Source organism: Leptonotus elevatus, chromosome 19 (assembly GCF_054856555.1).
Source record: "Leptonotus elevatus isolate MCC_2025b chromosome 19, RoL_Lele_1.0, whole genome shotgun sequence".
Lineage (NCBI taxonomy): Eukaryota > Metazoa > Chordata > Actinopteri > Syngnathiformes > Syngnathidae > Leptonotus > Leptonotus elevatus.
In genome coordinates, this window is record NC_141257.1 from 16,295,886 (window position 1) to 16,318,682 (window position 22,797).

The 22,797-nt window shown below is 42.7% G+C and overlaps 1 protein-coding gene across 3 annotated transcripts in view; it reads left to right on the forward strand.

Annotated features, from left to right (window-relative positions):
* The first annotated feature begins 5,265 nt into the window (after nucleotides 1-5,265).
* Nucleotides 5,266-22,797, forward strand: part of phf14 (PHD finger protein 14) — a 157,751-nt gene continuing 140,219 nt past the window's right edge. For 2 of the 3 annotated variants that reach the window (XM_086062105.1, XM_086062107.1), the window contains exons 1-6: nucleotides 5,266-5,382; nucleotides 7,412-7,522; nucleotides 9,316-10,109; nucleotides 18,769-18,901; nucleotides 19,906-20,065; nucleotides 22,599-22,710. In XM_086062105.1, the coding sequence (XP_085918231.1) occupies nucleotide 5,382; nucleotides 7,412-7,522; nucleotides 9,316-10,109; nucleotides 18,769-18,901; nucleotides 19,906-20,065; nucleotides 22,599-22,710 (1,311 nt within the window). In that variant the 5' untranslated portion in view covers nucleotides 5,266-5,381. The remainder of the gene's footprint in view (nucleotides 5,383-7,411; nucleotides 7,523-9,315; nucleotides 10,110-18,768; nucleotides 18,902-19,905; nucleotides 20,066-22,598; nucleotides 22,711-22,797) is intronic. The other variant, XM_086062106.1, reaches the window with a different exon arrangement.

The window sequence follows — 22,797 nt, forward strand, 5'->3', positions numbered from 1 at the left end:
AGATACAAGTTTGGCACCAAGGCAGATATTTATTAAACATAAAACTCCTCATTTAGAAGGAAAAACAAAGGCCATAAAATGTTAAACTGAAGGCGCTCCAAAAGGGAGGATGTGTAATCTACAAAGAAAAAAAAAAATCACTCCTAAACTAAAACTATACTGTGGTTATACAAAGTTACAAACAAAAATTCACACAGAAGACAGGACAACAAGGCTGAGGACTACAACTGTGACTGGATAGAGCGACTCTGACGAAAACACTTTGGCAGAAGAGGGTAATGGGAAACAGGTGGACACAATCAGGAATGACACTGACACCACATGAGGAAGGGCAAGTGACCTGAAACGAAAGGAGTCAGAATTTTCAAGATAAAACAGGAAATGACAAGACAGTAAAAGCCCAGAAAAGACAACCTCACCGCGGTGTGACAGTACCCCCCCCCCCCCCCCCCCCCCTAGGGCTGACTCCCGACGGCCCAGGATGATCCCTATAGAAGTCCTCAATTAGAGAGTCATCCATAATGAAGCGGGAAGGAACCCACTGTCTCTCCTCGAACCCGTACCCCTCCCAGTCCACCAAGAATTGCCTGCGCCGGCCCCGATTGCGAACGGCCAGCAGTCGCTTCACTTTGTAGACTGGGCCCCCATCCACAATCACAGGAGGAGGCGGGGGAGCCGGAACAATGTGACTCTCCTTTAATGGCTTGACTTGGCTAACATGGAACATTGGATGAACACGAAGGGACCGAGGCAGGCGAAGACAGATAGCAGCCGGGTTGATCACCTTGGAGATGGGGTACGGGCCCACAAACCGTGGTGCCAACTTCTGACATGGCACTTTCAAGTGGAGGCTCTTGGAGGACAGCCACACTCTCTGCCCAGGCTGGTATGCTGGAGCAGGTCTCCTCTTTTGATCTGCTGCTCGCTTGACTCTGTCTCTCTGTCGCTCCAGTACCTGCCGAGCGGCTGCCCAGATGCAATGGCAGCGGGGGACCAACGCATGGGCAGAAGGAACCGAGGCTTCAGACTCCAGGTTAGCAAAGAAGGGGGGATCGTAGCCAAAAACACATTTGAATGAGGTGAGTCCTGTGGCAGAAGTAGGCAGTGGGTTATGGGCAAGCTCAACCCAGACCAGGTGTTTGCTCCACATCGAAGGATTCTGGGAGACTTGGCACCGGAGACCCGGTCAACTGTTGGTTGAGGCGCTCTGACTGGCCATTAGCCTCAGGGTGGTAACCTGAGGTTAGGCTTGCTTTGGCTCCAATTACGCTGCAAAACTCCCTCCAGAAGCGGGACACAAACTGGGGCCCCCGGTCCGACACAATGTCTATAGGGAACCCATGAATTCGAAAGACATGGTTAATCATGACCTCAGCCGTTTCATTGGCTGAGGGAAGCTTAGGCAAGGCTATGAATCTGACCATTTTAGAGAATCTGTCGACTACAGTGAGAAGTCCTGTGACAAAGTCCAGGGATATTTCTGCCCATGGTCTGGAAGGAATGGGCTGCAGCAGGCCCATGCGTGATCTGGTGGATGACTTATTTCAGGCACATACCGAGCAGGCCTCGATGTACTCTCGGACCTCTGGCTCTATGGAAGGCCACCAGAATCGCCGGGAGATGGCGTACATGGTCTGTTGCACTCCCAGATGACAGGAAAGGAGTGAGGTGTGGGCCCAATGGATCACCTGTGGGCGTAGCGGCACTGGGACAAATAGTCTATTAAGCGGGCATCCGTTAGGTGGAGGTGCCTCACCGTTGTCTTGTTTAACGTCCTTCTCAATTTGCCATGTCACGGCTCCAACCACACAGTTTGGCGGAAGGATGGTCTCTGGTTCCTTAGCAACAGGCTTGGGGTCGTAGAGACGCGACAGGGCATTGGGCTTGACGTTACGAGACCCCGGCCTGCAAGGGAGAGAGAAGGAAAAACGGTTAAAGAACAGCGCCCACCTGACCTGGGTTGAGTCTCTTGGCTTTGCGTATGTATTCTAGGCTCTTCTGATTGGTCCAGACCACAAACGGATGCTTCGCCCCCTCAAGCCAGTGCCTCCATTCTTCCAAGGCAATTTTGACGGCCAGAAGCTCTCTGTCCCCTACATCATAGTTACGCTCTGCCTTGGATAGTCGTCGTGACAAGAAGGCACAGGGATGCATCTTTCCATCCTTCTCTGCACGCTAAGACAGTACGGCTCCGATCCCCTCATTGGAAGCGTCCTTTTCCACAACATTTTGCCGCTGTGGACTTGGCATTGTGAGGTTTGGTGCTGTGACAAAGCGTTGTTTGAGAGGTTGGAATGCAGCTTCCGCCTCCGGGGACCAGCTGAACCGCACCAGAGGAGAGGTAAGGGTATGCAGAGGGGCAGCTATTGTGCTGAACTCTCTGATGAAGTGCCTGTAAAAGTTAGCAAACCCAAGGAATTGCTGAACCTTCTTGCGGCTAACAGGTGTGGGCCACTCCCTCGCGGCGCTACTTTTAGCTGGATCCATCTGTACCTTCCCAGGGGCTATGACAAAGCCCAGGAAGGTGACGGTTTTGGCATGAAAAACACTTTTCTCTGCCTTGACAAAGTTTGTTCTTAAGCAGTCTTTTAGAACCTTGGAAATGTGGATTTGATGCATGGCTAGGTCTGACGAGTATACAAGTCTGTCGTCTAAATAAACATACACAAACTGGTCCAGAAAGTCTCTCAAAACTTCATTAATCATGGCCTGGAAAACAGCAGGAGCATTAGTGAGACCGAAGGGCATGACTAGGTATTCGTAATGGCCCTAGGTGTATTAAACCCTGTTTTCCATTCATCCCCCTCCCTGATCCTAATGACATGGTATGCATTGCGTAAGATCTTAGCTTGTTGAAGATTTTCAAACAGGACGACATTAGAGGGAGGGAGTAATGGTTTTTGATTGTAATGTCATTAAGGAGGCTATAGTCTATACAAGGCCGTAAGTAACCATCCTTTTTCCCCACAAAAAAGAAACCCGCTCCCGCTGGTGATGACAAAGGACGAATCAGTCCAGCCTTTAAGGAAGTTTCGATGTATTTCTTCAGGGCCGCCTTCTCTGGTCTTGTAACAGAATATTGGCGGCCCTTGGGAATGGTGGAACCTGGAATCACCTCTATGGCACAGTCATAGGTACGATGCGGTGGGAGCGACATGGCTTTGGTCTTGTTGAATACCTCCTGGAGGTGATGATAGCAAGGAGGCACGATGCTTAGATCTGGGTATTCAGAGTCTGTGAGGGAATTAACAGAAATATGATTAACAGTTGTAATGTCCGCCTCCTGAATTGGTGAACCAACCCCATGGCTCACACAAGCCTTTCACCATCCCAGAACTTCACCAGTCAACCAGTTCACATGTTCACACAACCATGGGTGTCCCAGGACCAGTCTGTGAAGGAGACTGAAACACATGAAAAACTAGGTGCTCCTTATGTTTGCCAACATGGAGCTCGATGGGTTCTGTGATGTGTGGAATGGTGAATAACTCACTACCATTTAGTGCCCTAGCCTTAATGGGCTTAATTAGTGGCTCAGTCTTGGCACTAAAATGTCTCACAAGCCCCCAGTCTATCAGGCTCTCATCTGCTCCAGAGTATCAGCGCATGGAGGTCTGTGAAAGTGGTGCGGTGAATGATTTTTACTGGTGTGAGTGTTCGTGGGGCCGACTCTGAAGTTGTAACTCGACTCACCGCTCAGGTCCTTTTGGCTGGGCAGGCGGCCACGAGGTAATTTTGGTTCCCGCAGTAAAAGCACAGACGAGAGAGAGTGCGGAAGCGGATGGCGTAGTCACTCACAGAGTATTTTCCTTGTTTCAGGCTGCTTAGCTGCCGGGACTTTTCCCAGTCTGAACAGACTGGATCAAAGACCCTCTGAAGGGCAGCTCAGAAGTCCGTGACGGAGCCGCAGAGTGGGGAATTGCGTGCCCACTCTGCTGTGGCCCAGGCTCTGGCTCTCCCAGTCAGGTGGGAAATCATGAAGGCCACCCAGGATCGATCTGTGAGAAAGGCCTGGGGGGAATGCTCAAAATGAATGTCACAGTCAGTCAGAAATTCCTTGCATTGTCCTGGCTCCCCAGAGAATCGCTCAGGGGAGGCTAGCTTGATCCTCGACCAGCATACGGCACGGGTGGAATCGGCGTGGCTGCTTGGTTCTCTGGCACGGCAGGAGGGCTCGTGGTGCGACGCAGGTGATCCAGAAGGTCTGAAATCCCTCTTGCTGGGAGAGAAGGGCTTCCCGAGCTCGCAGCGCTGCGGCCATTTGCTCCCTCTCTGCTGGGTACATACTAGCCAAAGTGTACTGACAAGGCGTGGCAGATTCAGGACTCAGGCGCAGAGATATAAGTTTGGCACCAAGGCAGATATTTATTAAACATAAAACTCCTCATTTAGAGGGAAAAACAAAGGCTATAAAATGTTAAACTGAAGGCGCTCCAAAAGGGAGGATGTCTCATCTACAAACAAAACAAATTCACTCCTCAACTAAAACTATACTGTGGCTATACAAAGTTACAAACAAAAGTTCACACAGAAGACAGGACAACAAGGCTGAGGACTACAACTGTGACTGTATAGAGCGACTCTGACGAAAACACTTTGGCACAAGACAGGGGAGACGCAGACCATTTAACACATGAGGGTAATGGGAAACAGGTGGACACAATCAGGAATCAAGGTTGACACTGACACCACATGAGAAAGGGCAAGTGACCTGAAACTAAAGGAGAGTCAGAATTTTCAAGATAAAACAGGAAATGACAAGACAGCAAAAGCCCAGACGAGACAACCTCACCGCGGTGTGATAAAATTGGTGCAATGTCTCTGAAACAATGTGCGTAAATTAGAATTACTGATGCGTTTTCACTCTTCAAGAGAAACAGATCTCACCGGTTTCAGTTTTTATTGAAACAAATAGATAGTCAAACCCTTCGACCTTTTAAATAGCATGATTCCAGCAGAGATGTACAAGTTGAATTTAATACAGTGTTAGATTAATTAACAGGAATAACAATGCCATATTTCTAAGTACATTATTGGTATGCCAAAATTGAGCCATTTGAGTAAATCATTCCAAAAAGGGCGTGCTCTAATGCGTGACGTCACATAAAATAGAAAAATATATTACTGTATAGCTATTTATATTATTGTTTTAAAAATAAAAATGTTGCTTCGGTTTTCATATTTATATTTTATAGGTTTATTCTTGTTTTTCGTTCTTTATTACTGAATCAGAACTCCGCCGTGACGTGTGAGCTGGGCAGTCCCTATGGCAACAGTACCAGCCACTACACGTACGTCACTTCTGTGTTTGCCATTGTCCATGCTTTCTGCTAAAAGGAGACCTGCCTCCGTTTATTTAGAAATACGAACGGTCAATACAAAGTAAGTGAGTCTTGCACTCTGCAATAGTTTATCTGCAATTACCTACGCCCGTTGCTACATTTTTAAAGACACGATTAGCCATCTCTAACTGCATTTGTTTGAATTAGCAGTTAGCCGGCTAACAATTGGATGTTGCTCTTTACTGCTGCAGTTGGTGTTCACCGAAGCAACATTGTCTCACGTTACGTTTTCTAGCGACCATTATACGTGTACATAAGTGAACTGTGCCTCGTTCCATTCATTACTCTATTCGTAACTTGTCAAACCGTCAGCGACAGTTGCTAATGCTGGCTAAGTTGTGGTTAGCTACGGTAACCTGATTGTTCATAATGTGAATTACAACAGCACAGGGAAGGAATAACAATAGTAATAGTGCAAATCGTCATGGATTTTCTTGGTCGGTGTACCGTGCACGATAATGCCAATGTTACCAGGTCTGTGCGAATAACGAAGGCTAAAATGTGTAGCGTTAGCTGAGCTCTGTTTCTGTCTGTAGGATACAGAGGACAGTATGCATACATGATGCTCGTTAAAATAAATTAGTGGCATTTCAGTTACTGGACTGTAACTAATTAGACTAACCAAAATCTAATTTCAAGACTTGAACATAGTGTTGCTGAAAATGTACACATAGCACAGAAAGGACATGATTATTTGGTAGATTATTTCTTCGTTGTACCTTGGCAATAAATCAAATTCTGTTAGAAAACCTGCTTATTGTTACCCTTTTAAATGGTGCCACATTTTAAAGGAAAATGCATTGTGGGATGAGCAGCAGAGCTTAGTATTAGGCTAATACAAGAAATATATAATTAACTGAATGTGCTCTGCCAATGCTTAAGAGGTTATTTTGTTGTTCCCATGTACATCTTATTTTGGGCATCTTGTACCCCCTGTGAACCTGTGGACTTGCACCTAAAATTTGTATTTGCCATCCATGTTCAAATTAATGAGCAAATAGTATACCGAATGAAATTGAATCGGTTACTTCTAGGACTTTTCCCAAACAATGCTTCATAGTCCAACAAATGAAAAATGAAGTGCACATTATCTACACTATACAGTGTACAAAGCCCTCATTTATTTACTTTTTTAAAGCCATATCAATGTATTGAACCTGAGTGTACACAGGTGAGTTGTTTGCACAGCAGCGTCATATATATATATAGTATAAAATAACTTTTTTCAACTTCCAGGATCCCTCATTGGCTTGTAAGTCGAGCTTGATTATAGATAAAGTGTCTCAGAGGCTGTGGCCAAATGTCTAACCTTATCACCTTGTCCTGCACTATATAGTAGCCTAATATCTACTTCCCTTCTATTTGGCGATTCGGACAGACAGGTAACTACTTGCCCCTCGTCGCATATCACGTGACCACCGCTTTGCATCGCTTAATCTTGTTTTCCTGCTCACAATGCATTGTGGTCTATATTTCCCTGCTGAGTTACCATCAATATTCACTCCAGGTGGATTTAGGGTAATTTAGAGTGCACTACATTTTTTCCCTCTCTGGACATTCAGACACCCCTACAAAATGGCATAACTCAATTTCCATAGGGATGTGATCATGCTCATGGTTCCCCTGAATGAACTGTAGCTCCCCAATATCAGCCGTACTTTTTGCAGCCCCAGGCCATGACGTTCCCTCTACTATGCTTGACTTTAGGCAAGACACACTTGACAACATCTGGGCCAAATACGTTTATTTTGATCTCATCAGACCACAGGACATGTTTACAGTAATCCATGCCCTTAATATGCGTGTCTTCAGTATTGTTTGTGGGCTTACTTGCACATCTTTATAAGAGGCTTCCTTCCGGGACGACAGTCATGCACACCAATTTGATGCAGTGACCAGCATATAGTTTGAGCAATCGCAGGCTGATTGTTTATTGATTTAAAGAGACCACGGAATGTTATCTTGGACAGTTTTTGTTTGTTTCCTATCAATAGTTTTTTGTAAACCTGCAATTGTAAAAAAGTGAAATGCTGGTAACTATGTTTTCTGCGACTGTTTCATGCCATCAGTGGACCGTGGTTTAAAGCGCCGTCAGGTGAAACCGCTGGCTGCGTCTCTTCTCGATGCCTTGGATTATAACAGCTCAGATGACAGTGACTTTGAAGTTGGAGATGCCTCAGGTATGCATTAGGTTTTATTATCGGTTTATTTCACTCTCTTCTTTGAATGCCATCTTGCACATTGTTGTACAGTATTATAACATTAGGGCTAACTGTCAACATAAGACAACTAGTCATGATAAATTTGATTGTCAAAATCGCCAACAGTTGAGTAAATAATCGACGTCAGTTTTTTTTGGACTTTGTGTTTCTCTCAAAACTGTCTCTGAACCTTCTGCTCTGTAGATGCCTTTCTGTCGTGGATGAATAAGCATTAGGTACAATAGCGATATTTTGGGTTAGACGTAGGGCTGGGCGATATAAACAGTATATTCAATATAAGGTATAAATTATAATATAATAAATATAATAAAGGTAGAAATTTTGACTCTACCCCGCGGTAGCACGACATCACCGCATAGCGCATGTTGATGACGTCATCGTACCTGCGTCCCGGCATGGCACACGGCTGGCAGTTGAGGCGGCCAGCTTGACTCATCCTCACGCGACTGTCGACTTGCAACATCAACACGTCGCCAAATTATATTTAATTGCTAATTAAAGACGCTAAGAAAGTTAATTAGTCTGTCATTTGATACGACGCAAGTCTGCGGCCGCGCGTTAGCAACTAGCCACTAATGGGAGCGTAAACAAACGGCAGCGTTCAGCGAGCCAAACTGCAGCTGCATTCACATTCTGTCGAACATTTCAAACTCAGACAGGAAAAAGTCCATCAATGCATTAACTGTTAATAATTGCAAATATCTAAACAATGTAAGCTTTCTATCAATCTATAAAAGCTGGTATTCATTAAAAAGAATGATGGGTGTGATATCACTGTTTTTGTTTTGTTTTTTATTACAATCAATGGTCCAACTAGTCACTTCTGTTTACAATACAAAATCATATACGAGGCTTCCATCCTCTATTCTAGTTGTTGGTATGTCTGTCAATGAATAAAAAATAAAGAATAAACCTGCTGTTGGTTGGTTGGCTAGCAACCAGAGGTGTACATCGCCATTGACTGGAATTGATGATTGGTGACACTGCCCACCTTTTGGTGTGTGCTTCAGCACTTTCAGCAAATGCTTGATAATGGGAAGCCTTGAAAAAATGCACAGATTGAGCACCGAGTGAAGCTGGATTACTTCTGTCAATCGTGGTGAGTATACACGGCCCTTCCTAATCTGTGTATTTTTGTGAGGCTGAAAGTGCTGAAGCACACGCCAAAAAGTGGGCACTTCCATCAATCATCAATTCCAGTCAATGATGATGCCCACCTCTGCTAGTACATAACCGGCTACCAAACTTTAATTTAAAACTAGCGGGGACCAACGGACGAAGCTATGATTTGGATCATTTAACCGCTGAAAAGTTTATGTTTTTATTTCATCTATTTTAAACATGTATAGTGTGTCGTTTACTGACTGCCCTCTGCTGGCACACTAGTTAAGCTTAGTTAAGTGCAACCAGGAAATGCGTGTGCAACGGTTGTTCCATGATCTGTTTCTTCTTCGGTTGTTGCTTCAGGTCTTTCCGGTGCACTGCTGTTGATATAGCGCCTCCATAATGGCGCAACTGTAGTTAAAATTCGTTGCTGGCCAGCTCAACACGATATCAGTCGCTCTAGCTGGAGGTGGCACGAACATTAGCTGGAAGCGGCCACTTCCAAATTTTGAATGCAGGAAAAACTCTTTATGCCTAAACTCACCAATCAGAAGTGGCATAAACATTGTAGAACCAAAATTTCAAACTTTAGATGTCTAATTTTCAGGAAATTTTTCTAGTTTTCAATTTGTCATCTATTCTAATAGGATCAGATGGAACAGGCAACGGCAGTGATGAGGAAGGTTCTAAACCAAGTGCTGTAGGTTCCGAAAGTGACTCAGACAATGTGGGTTCCTTAGATGATGGTACCGATGAAGAAGAGCCCAAAGATCTGACTGTTGAGGACAGCCTGGCTGAAGATGAAGAGAGGTCGAAACAGCAGAGCTCCTCAGATGCCTCTACCAAATACACCCCTATTGTCATGCCGTCCAAAGGCAGACGAAAGAACAAGAAGGATTTGGAGCCTGATTCCAGTGTAGAGGCTGGTAGTGTCCCGACCTTGACATCTGGGTCTGGCAGTGATAATGTTGATGTGTTTGAGACTGAGCCCAAAAAATGGAACTTTCGCAGGAACCGTCCACTGCTTGACTTTACAACCATGGAGGAGCTGAATGAGATGGATGACTATGATAGTGAGGATGACAATGATTGGAGGCCTACAGCGGGGAAGAAGAGAGGCAAGGCAGCCTCTCAAAAAGGAGGGGGCACAGAGGAAGGAGATGGTGCCAGTGCAGATGGTGATGATGATGATGATGATGATGATGATGATGATGATGATGATGATGATGATGATGACGACGACGATGACAAGGATGATAATGATGATGACGATGAGAATGAGGATAGGGAGGATGAGGATGATGAGGAAGATGGTGACGAAAACAACAGTAGCAGTGAGAGTGACAAGGAGGTGAAGATACCCAAGAAAAAGGCTAAGAGTACCAATGCTTTTGATGAAGAGTTAACCAATGATAGCATGTCCCAAGGAAAAGGAAATGAGGTAAGCGTACCTTGCTTATTCTGTCTTTTCATTACTTTAAAGATGTATTTGTACCCTTTAACCCGCTATATTTTTGATACTGATATTTATTGATATGATAGATTAGAGTTATCTGACAAGATTTCCCAAAAATTACAGTCAGTCAAAAAGCAAAGTCTTGTTAGGATGGTAGCTTCAACCTGAGTACAGCGTATCAAGAATTTTGAAAATCGGATGAGGGGTTTCAGATTTTTTTTTTTGGGGGGGGGGGGGGGGGGGCATTTGGAGAAAAGGCATCTTTGGGAAATAATTGTGTGTGATGTGTGATATCTTCTATACCAAAAAAACGTTTACAAATTGTAAAGACTATAGGGTCATTCTGTGTATATTCACAATTTCACACAAATCACCAGAACTTCCCCAGTGACACCTCGTCAATTTCCCTGATTTTTATTCCATCAAAAAAAGAATCTGAAGTTTCAGCCTCCTAGCTCAAACATTTTTTGATTTATGGCCCTTCAAAGTCTGTGTGACAAGGCCACATTTGGGATGCAGGAATTGCACACTAAATTTTGGACCATATTTGGAGTCCCGTATCTTTTGTTTTAAGGTACACAGCAAATCGGTCAGTATTAAATTTCCAGTGTTTGATCAAATAGATCAAATATATATCAAATAGATTGCGAAGCAACGCAGGCACATATTACTATCCTAGGAAAAAGGGGTTTATTATTTTTCCGTAACTTATTATATTACCGTACCGTAGATCGCACCGGCACGAATGAGGTATCAAACGATGCGGCTCGATCTGACTCGGTGCGGCATTATTTTTCTCGGAATTCCCAGTTACCATGGCGACGCAATTCCCAAAAAAGTCCCAAAAAAAGTCCCATTGGAATGAATGGGAAACCGAAAGAAATCAACTCCAATCAAGCACCTTTTTCCAAGACACGCTGCGCGCGCATACGCTAGCTGACCGATATGAATTTTAGCTCATTTTGTTGCAATTTTTCTCATCTTTAGCTCAGTGTTTTTTTTAAGAAATGAAAGCTCTCCCCCCTGTGCGGGTTCAAAGACAGTGAGCGAAGGGGAGACAAATAGCCTTTTAACATTGGTGTGTATTGCATCGGCTTGAGCGGACTAATTAAGGTTTGAGTGGCGGGAACCAAAAAATCTATTTCCAAAAGTTTCACTTCAACTCATCACCATGGCCACAATCTTTGCTCACTAGACATCAAATTCGCACATTTGTAGCCACAAGTGTCTGCTTTCTGACAAACCCACTTTTATTTGGCTAAGGTGTCATTTAGTACCTTTATTTTCACTTTAAGCGAGGAGAAGTCGGACTTGGGCGCCTATCTTTTCCATGTTAATTTCGCCACCTTTCTCTCTTCATTTTTTATAAATCATAAGTTTTCAACCTGCTCTCATTTGGTCATTTTTCATCCGATTAAAAAACTGAGAACATGCTCGCCTTCCCCAAACCCTTGCCGTTCTAACGAGCCATTTCTGGAATCTGCATCTTCAACCGTTAAGTCGTGAGAGGCTTTTGTTTGAGGTGTGCGTATCCTATACAAAATCAATGGAATGTGGGTGCGTGACGTCTCCCAACAGGTTACAATCAAATGTGTGTGCATTCTTAAAGGGACAGTAAGATACTTTTAGTTGATGTTGATTATGGTTAACTTCCACATTTCTTGACTGATTTCAATGGTTTAAATTTTAAACTGTTCAGCTCATTTAAATGTTGGTTAAAATCAAATGTGTGTGCGTGAATGTGCATGTTTCTTAAAGGGGCAGTAAGATACTTTTAGTTGATTTTGATTATGGTTAACTTCCACATTTCTTGACCGATTTCAATGGTTTAAATTTTAAACTGTTCAGCTCATTTCAATGTTAGTTAAAATCAAATGTGTGTGCGTGAATGTGCATGTTTCTTAAAGGGGCAGTAAGATACTGTTGATTATGGTTAACTTCCACATTTCTTGACCGAGCAAGCAGGCACATATTACTATCCTAGAAAAAAGGGTTTAATATTAAGGTGTCATTTAGTACCTTTATTTTCACTTTAAGCGAGGAGAAGTCGGACTATTTCGATCTCTTTTCAATGTTATTTTCGCCGTTTTTCCCTCTTCATTTTCGATCAATCATAAGTTTTCAACCTGCTCTCATTTGGTCATTTTCCATCCGATTAAAAAACTGAGAACATGCTCGCGTTCCCCAAACCCTTGTCGTTCTAACGAGCCATTTCTGGAATCTGCATCTTCAACCGTTAAGTCGCGAGAGGCTTTTGTTTGAGGTGAGCGTAATCCTATACAAAATCAATGGAATGTTGCTGCGTGACGTCTGTTGGTGCGTGAATGTGCATGTTTCTTAAAGGGGCAGTAATACTTTTAGTTGATTATGGTTAACTTCCACATTTCTTGACCGATTTCAACGGTTTAAATTTTAAACTGTTCAGCTCATTTAAATGTTGGTTAAAATAAAATGTGTGTGCGTGAATGTGCATGTTTCTTAAAGGGACAGTAAGATACTTTTAGTTGGTGTTGATTATGGTTAACTTCCACATTTCTTGACCGATTTCAATGGTTTAAATTTTAAACTGTTCAGCTCATTGAAATGTTAGTTAAAATCAAATGTGTGTGCGTGAATGTGCATGTTTCTTAAAGGGGCAGTAAGATACTGTTGATTATGGTTAACTTCCACATTTCTTGAGCGATTTCAATGGTTTAAATTTTATTTTTATTGCGTGTTTCCACGTGAGTCAGCAGGCCCATTCAAAATTTCCGCGGAAATTTTTCTAGTTTTAACTCTTTGACTGCCAGACGTTTTCAGAAAAGGGATGCCGTCAGTGCCAGCCGATTTAAGCATTTTGACTGATCTTTCAAGGTCCACAGAAAATGTTCTGTTTGGACTATGGAAACACTCGTACTACCAAATGAAAGATTGGACTTTCATCTTTCATCAGAAAAAAAAGTTTGTTTCTACCTTATTCCGTTTTTTAGTAATCAACAATAGAAAATGGTTAGTTTCACCCGATTTCGCTTGTTTTGGACTCAAATACGGAGTAATCAAGCTTTTAGTGAAACGATATTATTTCATGCATTCTAGTGAATTTTACACTTCTTTTTGTCCATGAATGATGCCACAAACACCTAAATAGTGCTTTACTTCTATAAAACACTACCACCAAGAATGAAAAAGTGTTTTTTGATAGCAAAATACGTTTATTTACATTCAACAGTGTAACAATTTGACAACAATTTGGCAAACTATTTACAAATGTGTGCAACTGTGGTGCTATTTACAAATATGTGGATGTTTCAACGACAGTTTTTGTTTTTGTAACACTCTCCTGCGTGCAAGGAGACGCAACAGCATTTGCACAACAGATTGCCTCTTCGCGTGCTCCACTTTCTTGCAGGCCGTTTTTTCCGGGGAATAGCAAGTATATACTTCAGTGTGTGTTGCCATCAAGTCTAATATCAGGATCATGCTACGGTTACGTTACGGTGGTGTTACGTCTGGCTTCCTCATGTCCTTCTCATGCTACACCGGGTTGTAAGAGATGTTCTGATCCATTTTATCCACTCCATTCATGGTGGCATCGTAGTCCAGAAACAGTGTCTTCTCCGTGATCAGACTGTACCCGCTCCTCCGATGAATATGCATTGGACTCGGGGTACTCTTCATTGTCCGACAAAATGTCCGCATGTGCAGCTCCGGCGTTAGCAGAGCTAGCCGGTGATGCTTTATGACGTGAGAATAAAGGCCGCGTCCAACTGTGGCGTCAACCTCGGGATTCACCATCACCATCATCATTAATCTGCATTGGTCTCTCCATCGCCCGATCGAATGTCCGATTGTGTAGAAGTACCCGGTCGGTTATTGTGCGCGTTTTCCGGCGTTAGCAGCGCTAGCCGCGCTTAGCCGGTGAGGCTTACTACGTGATCATAACGGTCGCGTCAAGGCTTCCAACTTTGGCGTCAAGCTCGGAGTCATCATCATCGTCGACATCAATGCGCTTTTTAGTATTGATCGATGCTTTCCGTCTTTGAAAAAAATGCTCAAGCGTGAGCTGCTTGCAACCGGTTGCTTCTCAGCCATTGTGGCTTCATCAGCCATTGTCTCCTCAACACTCTAGCTCCGCCTCACGTCTTCTACTGACGCCCACGGTGGGCGGCCCTTCCAACCTTGTGCAAAGAGAGTCATCGCTGCCATCTAGGGGCCAAAACGAGTCATTATACTAACCAGATCAGCTTGATACTTTCAGCACAGCTGCCCAAGGCTTTCCTCCACCAGTTTCCAAAAAAAACAAAAAAAAACATAGTGAACGTCTTTTAACGTCCTCGGCGCCCTTCCGTAGGTTTATGCTAAACGTTTTATAACGTTTATGGCGGTCAAAGAGTTAACATTGTTAGGATAAAAAGTTACACTGTCAGAGTAAATTTCTTTGAGTGTTGGGTTGGATGTTGGGTGTAACCTGAATAGCACTACCTTGAGTGTTAAATTCACCACACCCTTATTTCCTGTGAAGGAGAAACTAAAAAAATTTCCAGCGTGCTGTCGAAATTTCAATAGCGATACATCCAGTTGTTGGGGCGGCGTTTCTCAGTGGTAGAGTGGATGTCTCCCGCGCAGAGCGTGGGAACTTCTATCCCAGGCCAGTTTGACTGTCAAAGTATTCTTGAGCAAAATACTGATCCCCCAGTAGCTCCTGATGCTGTGTCATCAGTAGTCAATTTAAATGTAAAGCGCTTTGAGGGCCTTGCGAAGCAGAAGGCACATATTACTATCCTAGAAAAAGGGAAAAAGGGTTTATTATTTTCCGCAAAAATGCGGCCCATACCGTAGATCGCACCGGCACAAATGAGGTATCAAACGATGCGGCTCGATCTGACTCGCTGCGGCATTATTTTTCTAAGAATTCCGAGTTACCATGGCGACGCTATTCCCAAAAAAACTCCTAAAAAAAAGTCCCATTGAAATGAATGGGAAAAAGAAAGACAAAATCACACATCAAGCACCTTTTTCCAAGACACGCTGCGCGCGCACAAATAGCCTTTTAACATTGGTGTGTATTGCGTCGGCTCGAGTGGAGCAATTAGCCTTTGAGTGACGGGAACCAAAAAATCTATTTCCAAAAGTTTCACTTCAACTCGTCACCATGGCCACAATCTTTGCTCACTAGACATCAAATTCGCACATTTTGTCGTCACAAGGGTCTGCTTTCAGACAAACCAACTTTTGTTTGGCTAAGGTGTCATTTAGTACCTTTATTTTCACTTTAAGCGAGGAGAAGTCGGACTTTGACGCCTATCTTTTCCATGTTAATTTCGCCACCTTTCTCTCTTCATTTTTTATAAATCATAAGTTTTCAACCTGCTCTCATTTGGTCATTTTTCATCCGATTAAAAAACTGAGAACATGCTCGCTTTCCCCAAACCCTTGCCGTTCTAACGAGCCATTTCTGGAATCTGCATCTTCAACCGTTAAGTCGTGAGAGGCTTTTGTTCGAGGTGTGCGTATCCTATACTATATCAATGGAATGTGGGTGCGTGACGTCTCCAACAAGTTAAAATCAAATGTGTGTGCGTAAATGTGCATGTTTCTTAAAGGGCCAGTAAGATACTTTTAGTTGATGTTGATTATGGTTAACTTCCACATTTCTTGACCGATTTCAAACGTTTAAATTTTAAACTGTTCAGCTCATTTAAATGTTTTTAAATACATAAAAAAAAAAATGCTTGGCCAATTGATTAGGTACACATATGATTCTCTTCCCCGCGCCCACCCGGGGCGGCGGCCATCTTGGCCAATTGATTAGGTACGCCCAAAATTCTCGCTACTCCGCTCGCCCAGGGCGGCGGCCATCTTGGCCAATTAATTAGGTACACCAAGGATTCTCTCCCCTCCGCCCACCCGGGGCGGTGGCCATCTTGGCCAATTGATTAGGTACGCCCAGGATTCTCGCCACTCCGCTTGCCCAGGGCGGCGGCCATCTTGGCCAATTGATTAGGTACGCCAAGGACTCTCTCCCCGTCGCCCACCTGGGTCGGAGCCCATCTTGGCCATTTGACTACTACTAAAATTACTACAACTACAAGTACTAATACTACTAATACTAATACTACTACTACTACAAGTACAAGTACTACTACTACTACTACTACTACTTACTACTACTACTACAAGTACTTGCTCCGACTAAAAGTCTTACTACTATACTACTACTACTACTATTGCTACAAGTATTGCGTCTTTCCACCTTGCAAGAGTCAGCAGGCCCATTCAAAATTTCCGCGGAAATGTTTCTAGTCTTGGCATCCTCCTTGACATTACTCTTTCGTTTGAACCTCACATCAAGCAAATAGGGTTGTTAAATAATAAATAGGGACAGCATTTTTTCTGCAGTCCTGCAGGTTTTGGTGGGTTCCCTTTAACAACGCACGCTGATTCCAATCAACAGGATCGTTATCAGGGTTATGCAGACCTTGCTGTTGAGCAGATCATATATCAGCTGTGTTGGAGAAGGGACATATCCAAAACCTGCAGGACTCCGGCCCTCGAGGACCGAGTGTGCCCACTCCTGGTCTAATGTCTAGTATTATGAATGTTTATTTTATTTTTGTAATGATGTCTTGGACTTCTTTTTTTTTTTTTTTTAAAGCTTTTTGTACAGATTTTATTATTGTCGTCGATCTTTTTTGGACTTTCTGTGAAGCGTCTTTGAGTACCTTGAAAAGCGCTATATAAGATAAATGTATTATTTCAGGTCGCCATCCGGGCGAATGATACCGTGAATTGAGTTTGCCCGACACGGTTTTTAGTCGCCTTTGGCAAGCTGGTAAACGCTAAAGCTCAGCCCTGTTGTCTCGTTCATCTCTCACTCTCCCTTCTACTTCTTTGGGGAGGCAAATAAAAAAAAAATCCCTCTACAAACTGGGAACATACTATCGCTATCCAATCCGCTACGTCATCACCTCAAGCCACCGCAGCTGCGTGCTAGTTGTGACGTAAGGGACGCGACAATAGCAAGCGTTTACTAAAACACAATTGTGCCAATTTCTGACAAAATATAGAACCACTATCTTTACTATGACATTCAATAAATATTAGCATACTTACATTTACGTGTCTCCTGCGTTTTATTTTCTGGTGTCGCCATTTGCTTCCCGCACTGTTGCAGAGGGGGCGTGACTGTAGTAAGGGAGAACCAAGGGAGGTCAGGATTTATCTTCGTGAAAAGGGACCTACAGCCCTTGTCTCTAACCCTCCCCCTACATTTTACGGAGAATTGGGAAACTCCTTTGGCCACGTGAACGAGCATTCATAAGGGGGAGGGACAAGATGAGGGGTAAGGGGTTGGTATATAGTCTGTTGTATGAATGGCAGCAGACGGACACGCATAAGTAGGTTTTACTTTTTGCCATCCAATTGAAGAGCAGTTATTTGTTATGCCTGCCACTATATAACACTGGCATAAATATAATAATGATAATAATTTAAATGATAACATAATAATAATTAGCTGTGAATAATACACTCTTTCACTTTTTACTTAATAGTCATAATTATTTTTTTCTAAAACTGCATACCGAACTGAACCAAAAACCGCACGAAACTGAAAACCGAACAAAAAAACTTAAACGTCTTCTAAATATTTTTATATATTAATAACATTTATTGGAGTATGAGTTTCATTCAGTATTTTCTATACGTCTTAAATGTATATTGAATGAATGTAATCATTACTTAAGTGACAGTACACTTTTATTTTCTTACATTCAAGCAGTGTTAATGTTTCAACTGTGCATAATGTGGCCAAGGCTTGCCTGATTCCAAGTGCTTCTTGCTTCTATCTACACACTCTTTCATGTCTGCACGTAGAGAAATATTGATAGGCTACATGCTTTTTTGCTCTTCAGTTTAAGAAAATAGAGGGTTACCAAATGCCACCTTTATGTACAAAATGCCATTACAACAGGCATAATTAATTGCATTATTCTTTGTCTCGCCCACCTCTGCAAACTCTGTTGCCGCTTCCCACACGGCCCTCCTTCCACGGAGCCTGCCGGCTCGCCACTTGCGGAAGCAGTGAGGCAGGCCCCGATTGGGCGGCGGTGGACCTTTGCGAGAGAAAGAGCGGAGGTCCCCGCTTGGCCAGCGGTGACACCAACCAGTCCCCGCTCTCTCTCGCAGAGGTCCCCTGACGACGGCGAGGCAGCGAGCCGGTGGCAAGAAGACGGCTTCTCGCTGCCGAGCGGCTTCCGCTAGCTGGCGACGCGGGGCCCGCCTTCCTGCCAAATAGCTTTTGATGTTCCCACAGTGCAATTTTGAGCAAAGGGGAAACAGTTACGTGACCATTCCGCATTTCACCTCGTCACTGGAGATGTGAACATGCGCGCGCCTTGGAGATAATCCTCTGTGGATCGGGGTGTCGATCGGGACCATTTTGACAAATACCAGAACCATTTTCTTTCTCAATATCTGGGCCAATACCTGATCCACGTATCGGATTGGAGCATCCCTAGAAATTATATCCCCCCCGCTCTGACCCACCTGCTTCCCAGTGATTTTAACGACAGTGCGACATGGGTATGGGATTTTTAAGTTGAAGTTGTGATTGGAAGAGTTTTTTAGCGCTATAGTTGACCTTTTTTTTGTTTGTTTTTAACAGGATGCCTTGCTAGATCGGTCCCAGACCTGGAGCGCTCAGCACATACTCATTTGCTCAGTTTGCCTCGGAGACAATAGCGAAGATGCAGATGAGATCATTCAGTGTGACAATTGTGGTGTTACTGTGCACGAAGGTAAGATGCTCTTATTTGCACTTAATTTCTATTAATTGATCGATTAAATATGTAATTGTTCTCTTACACCCGTGAAGTGCTCCGAAACATCAGGAATGCTACTCATATACGGATCTATTGCCAACTTTTTTAGCATCTGCTGCAGATCTGGTTCATATTTTGGCCAAAAAAGTAAGACTCAGCAGAAATGATCTGTAACTGTTTTTTGGCCATTCCACGCTGATAGTGATAGATTGTGGACAGAACAGCACAAAACAGCCAGAAAGCCGGAAATTATATGAGGGAGCTGAGTAAAGAACGTCTGCCGTCGTTGAGAGCCCATTGCAACCTTATGAGTCAGTAAAAAAAAAAAAGGGCACATTGAGACATTGCACATGTTTCTATCAGAAAGGACCATCCAGTCACCAAATAAAATGTAGAGATGAATAAATGACCATGCTGCAATTCTTGCCTTTGATGGGCCGTCTTACTCTAGCAAAGCACCCAGTGGGCATGTAGAAAACTACGTTTTTGATTTGTGCGAGTTTCTCATTGCCCAAAATGCCTGAAGGGTAGTTGACTGAATTAGAAGTTAGTGTTATCTCCCCAGCAGAGGCAGCCTTCTGCATTTTGCCCTCATTTGTAATGACGGCCAATCTCACCGCTGTAATAGCTACCATAGCAACCACATCACCATAGCAATAGGATCAATTACCTCAGAAAATTCGGAGACAGATTTTGCTTCTCTTGCTTCTGTTAGACTTAATTTATTTGATCAAATAATTAGTAAATCTGCAGTGTCACACTAGATTGGCAGGTTTTGACCAAGAGTAGTTTAAAATAAGATTGATCATCACAGATTGACTTTCGTGTTTGCACATGCTTTGCACACTGAAAAGTAGTGAACCAAAGTAAATAGTAAAATGAAAACAATTATCTATTATTTACTTCAATACAAAGAGAAACACAAATTTTAGAATGTGTTGTGATTTAAAAAAGATGTAAAATATTTTCTGCATTTTCAGGGTGTTATGGTGTTGATGGTGAGAGTGACTCTATAATGAGCTCGGCATCAGAGAACTCAACAGAACCTTGGTTTTGTGATGCCTGTAAAAATGGAGTGATGCCAAGCTGCGAGCTTTGCCCCAACCAGGATGGTATCTTCAAAGAGACAGATGCTGGGAGGTAGGGTACAGTGGCAGAGAGACCCATTTGGTGAGATGCCAGAGGTAGCAAATGAAATGTAAGCAGAATCAAATATAAATGGTATAGTCTTCCAAAGGTTATCTGAATTGTACTTATGTTCAGTTGCAGAAAAGAAAATTGACTTAGGGAGAAGGCTGGTAGAGGAATGAGAGGAGGGAGAGGAGAGATAGTGAAATAAAGGGAATAAGAGAAGAGTGTGTTATGTGAAGCGTAGAAACTTCAGCCACGTTATCGCTGATAGTGCTCCTTAGCCAGCCTGCACTCAAATTTACTACTTCAGTAGAGCATGAAAAACACAGCAAATTAAACTGTGAAGCGGCTGCTTGCTAGAGATGCATATCTCTATATTGGACTTTGGCTTTAATCTGCATTTGAAATTGCATGACACCAAACTGGTTTGTGAGTCTGGGGAAACCAAAAACTATAGCTGCTTTTACACCAACAAGCCCAGGATCTTTGAGTTCTTGGTAAAGGGAGTTCTTGGTTGTAAAAGTTCCGCAGGGAATTTGTAATTGTGTTTCCACAGCGTCTTAGAGTTCTTTGTAATTAATTCAAACGAGTTTAATGACGTATGAGTTTGATGAGCCCAGCCGATGTAAAAAAAAACAACACACCTCCAAATTTTACCAACCAATCAGCCTTGGTCAGTGCAGCCCGCCCCCTCAAAGTTCCAGCCTGGCTCAGCAAGACCCTGCTGCTGAGATAGTATTCGGATGCCCCCTGGGGAATTTAATTACCCCGGAAATTGTTGTTGGTGGAAAAACGTGCAAACTGAATTTTACCAAGGTAAATTGAAAAGTTCTCCAAAAGTTCCGGTGGTGGAAAAGCCCCTTTTGAATATATTTTTCAAGTTTTTAAATGTAGGCATGTCTCAAATCCATTGTTATGTAAAAGTATGTGTATTAATTCTATTAATAATGTGGAGTTGTTTGCTTAGTGCTCGACACCGATCATCTACAAAAAACAGTTGATTAATTGCCTCTTCTTTTTTATTTTTCTACTGAGAGAGCTCAGTATTGTTCATTTGGTAATCTTAGGGATTCGACATTTCATCATTGCTTTTTTTTTTCTTTTCTTTTCTTTTCTTTTTTCTTCTCATTTTCTTTTTTGTATGTGCGTGATTATGTGCATGTGTGAGTGTGTGCTCATTAATTCACCTAAAACCTATTAAAAATCCCATACCGTTCACCTAAACCGGATACTTCAGAATCCAGCTAGAGTCATGAAGTTGTCAGAAGACCCGAGGAAGGATCAAAGAAAAGAAAGAAAAGTGAAATCCAGCACCGACCAGACATCACCTACTACCCACCGGGTTACCAACCAGAATCTTTCACCAACCCCATCCCAACATGGCCCGCGCCCCAAGTCCAACGCAGCAGAATGGGGCACGGCAGGCCCACCAAGCACCCCACCGACACACTATTTTTTTTTTTGCTCAAGAAGCCTTGCATTGCCCACTACAGAGAACACTGTCCCTGCACATACACAATTTGCTGCCCAAAAGCTGTCTGTGTTACTGTCAGTGATAAAGTGCAATCACTAAAAATCCTGAAATGTTACATTGTGTAATCAAATGCTGAGCTATTTGATGATTATCCAGGATTATTTTAAGAAAAATCAATCTGATCTTTTTTTTAGCCGATACCGATCAGCGGAAAATTACTTGATCAACTCCAATTTCCAAGTGCGTAATTGGATTCTAACAATTCTATTAGAATTGCAGTACATTTTGTAAATTTAAATAATATTGAACTAATTCACCTCACTGCATTTCAAACATATTCACTGTAATAAAAAACACTAGATAATAAATTAATAAGTGTTTCTGGGTCAATAAGAATATAAAAAAAAAAACGATTCTAATAGACACACAGTCAATTCTGTAGACTCAGTGTTAGAGTAGGCTAAGATTTACACTTGGAAGAGAGTAAAATAAAGATTTGAAAAAAAAGTCACTCAAGGGTTGAGGAACGAACTCACTCAGCCTACTGTTTGCTTATTTCCAAGAGACCAAAAATATTGTTTTTGTAGATCGGCTGTCTCCCAAGCTGAAAGTCGTGAGTTCGTTCCTCAACCCTTAAATGACGTTTATTTATGTTTTTCCAATTCTTTATTTTACTCTCTTCTAAGGGTAAATATTACTCGAAAACTGAGTCTATTTGGTCCCACTCTGAATAAGTCAAATTTACTCTACAGAATTTACTGTGCAGTGTTACCTTGACTTAATGACTTGTTTTCTGAGTTATAACTTGTTGCTCTTTTTTTTTTAAAAATAATACTAAAAAAAAATCTTGTGAGACGAAATTTCAGTTATGAGTGAGCTTCAAATAAATCGCTGCAAAATGGCAGCAGCGAATGCCACAACTTCTGCACAGCCTCACATGACACTCACAGTTTGAGATATTACTAAATTGAGTTACAAACTCATTCACGGAACGAGTTAAACTTGTATGTGTAGTTTCTTATCTTCATAAATTTCAGCAATTTTGTTTTTGTTTTTTAATCTTTTTAGATGGGTGCATGTGGTCTGTGCACTTTATGTTCCTGGGGTTGCATTTGGAGACATCGATAAACTACGACCAGTAACTCTCACTGAGATGAATTATTCAAAATATGGGGCCAAGGCAAGTATTTTTTCCATTTTAATGTCCAGTTCGTATTTGCCCCTTTTCTGTTTTCTGATTTGTTTCCCCTTCAGATTGATTAAATTT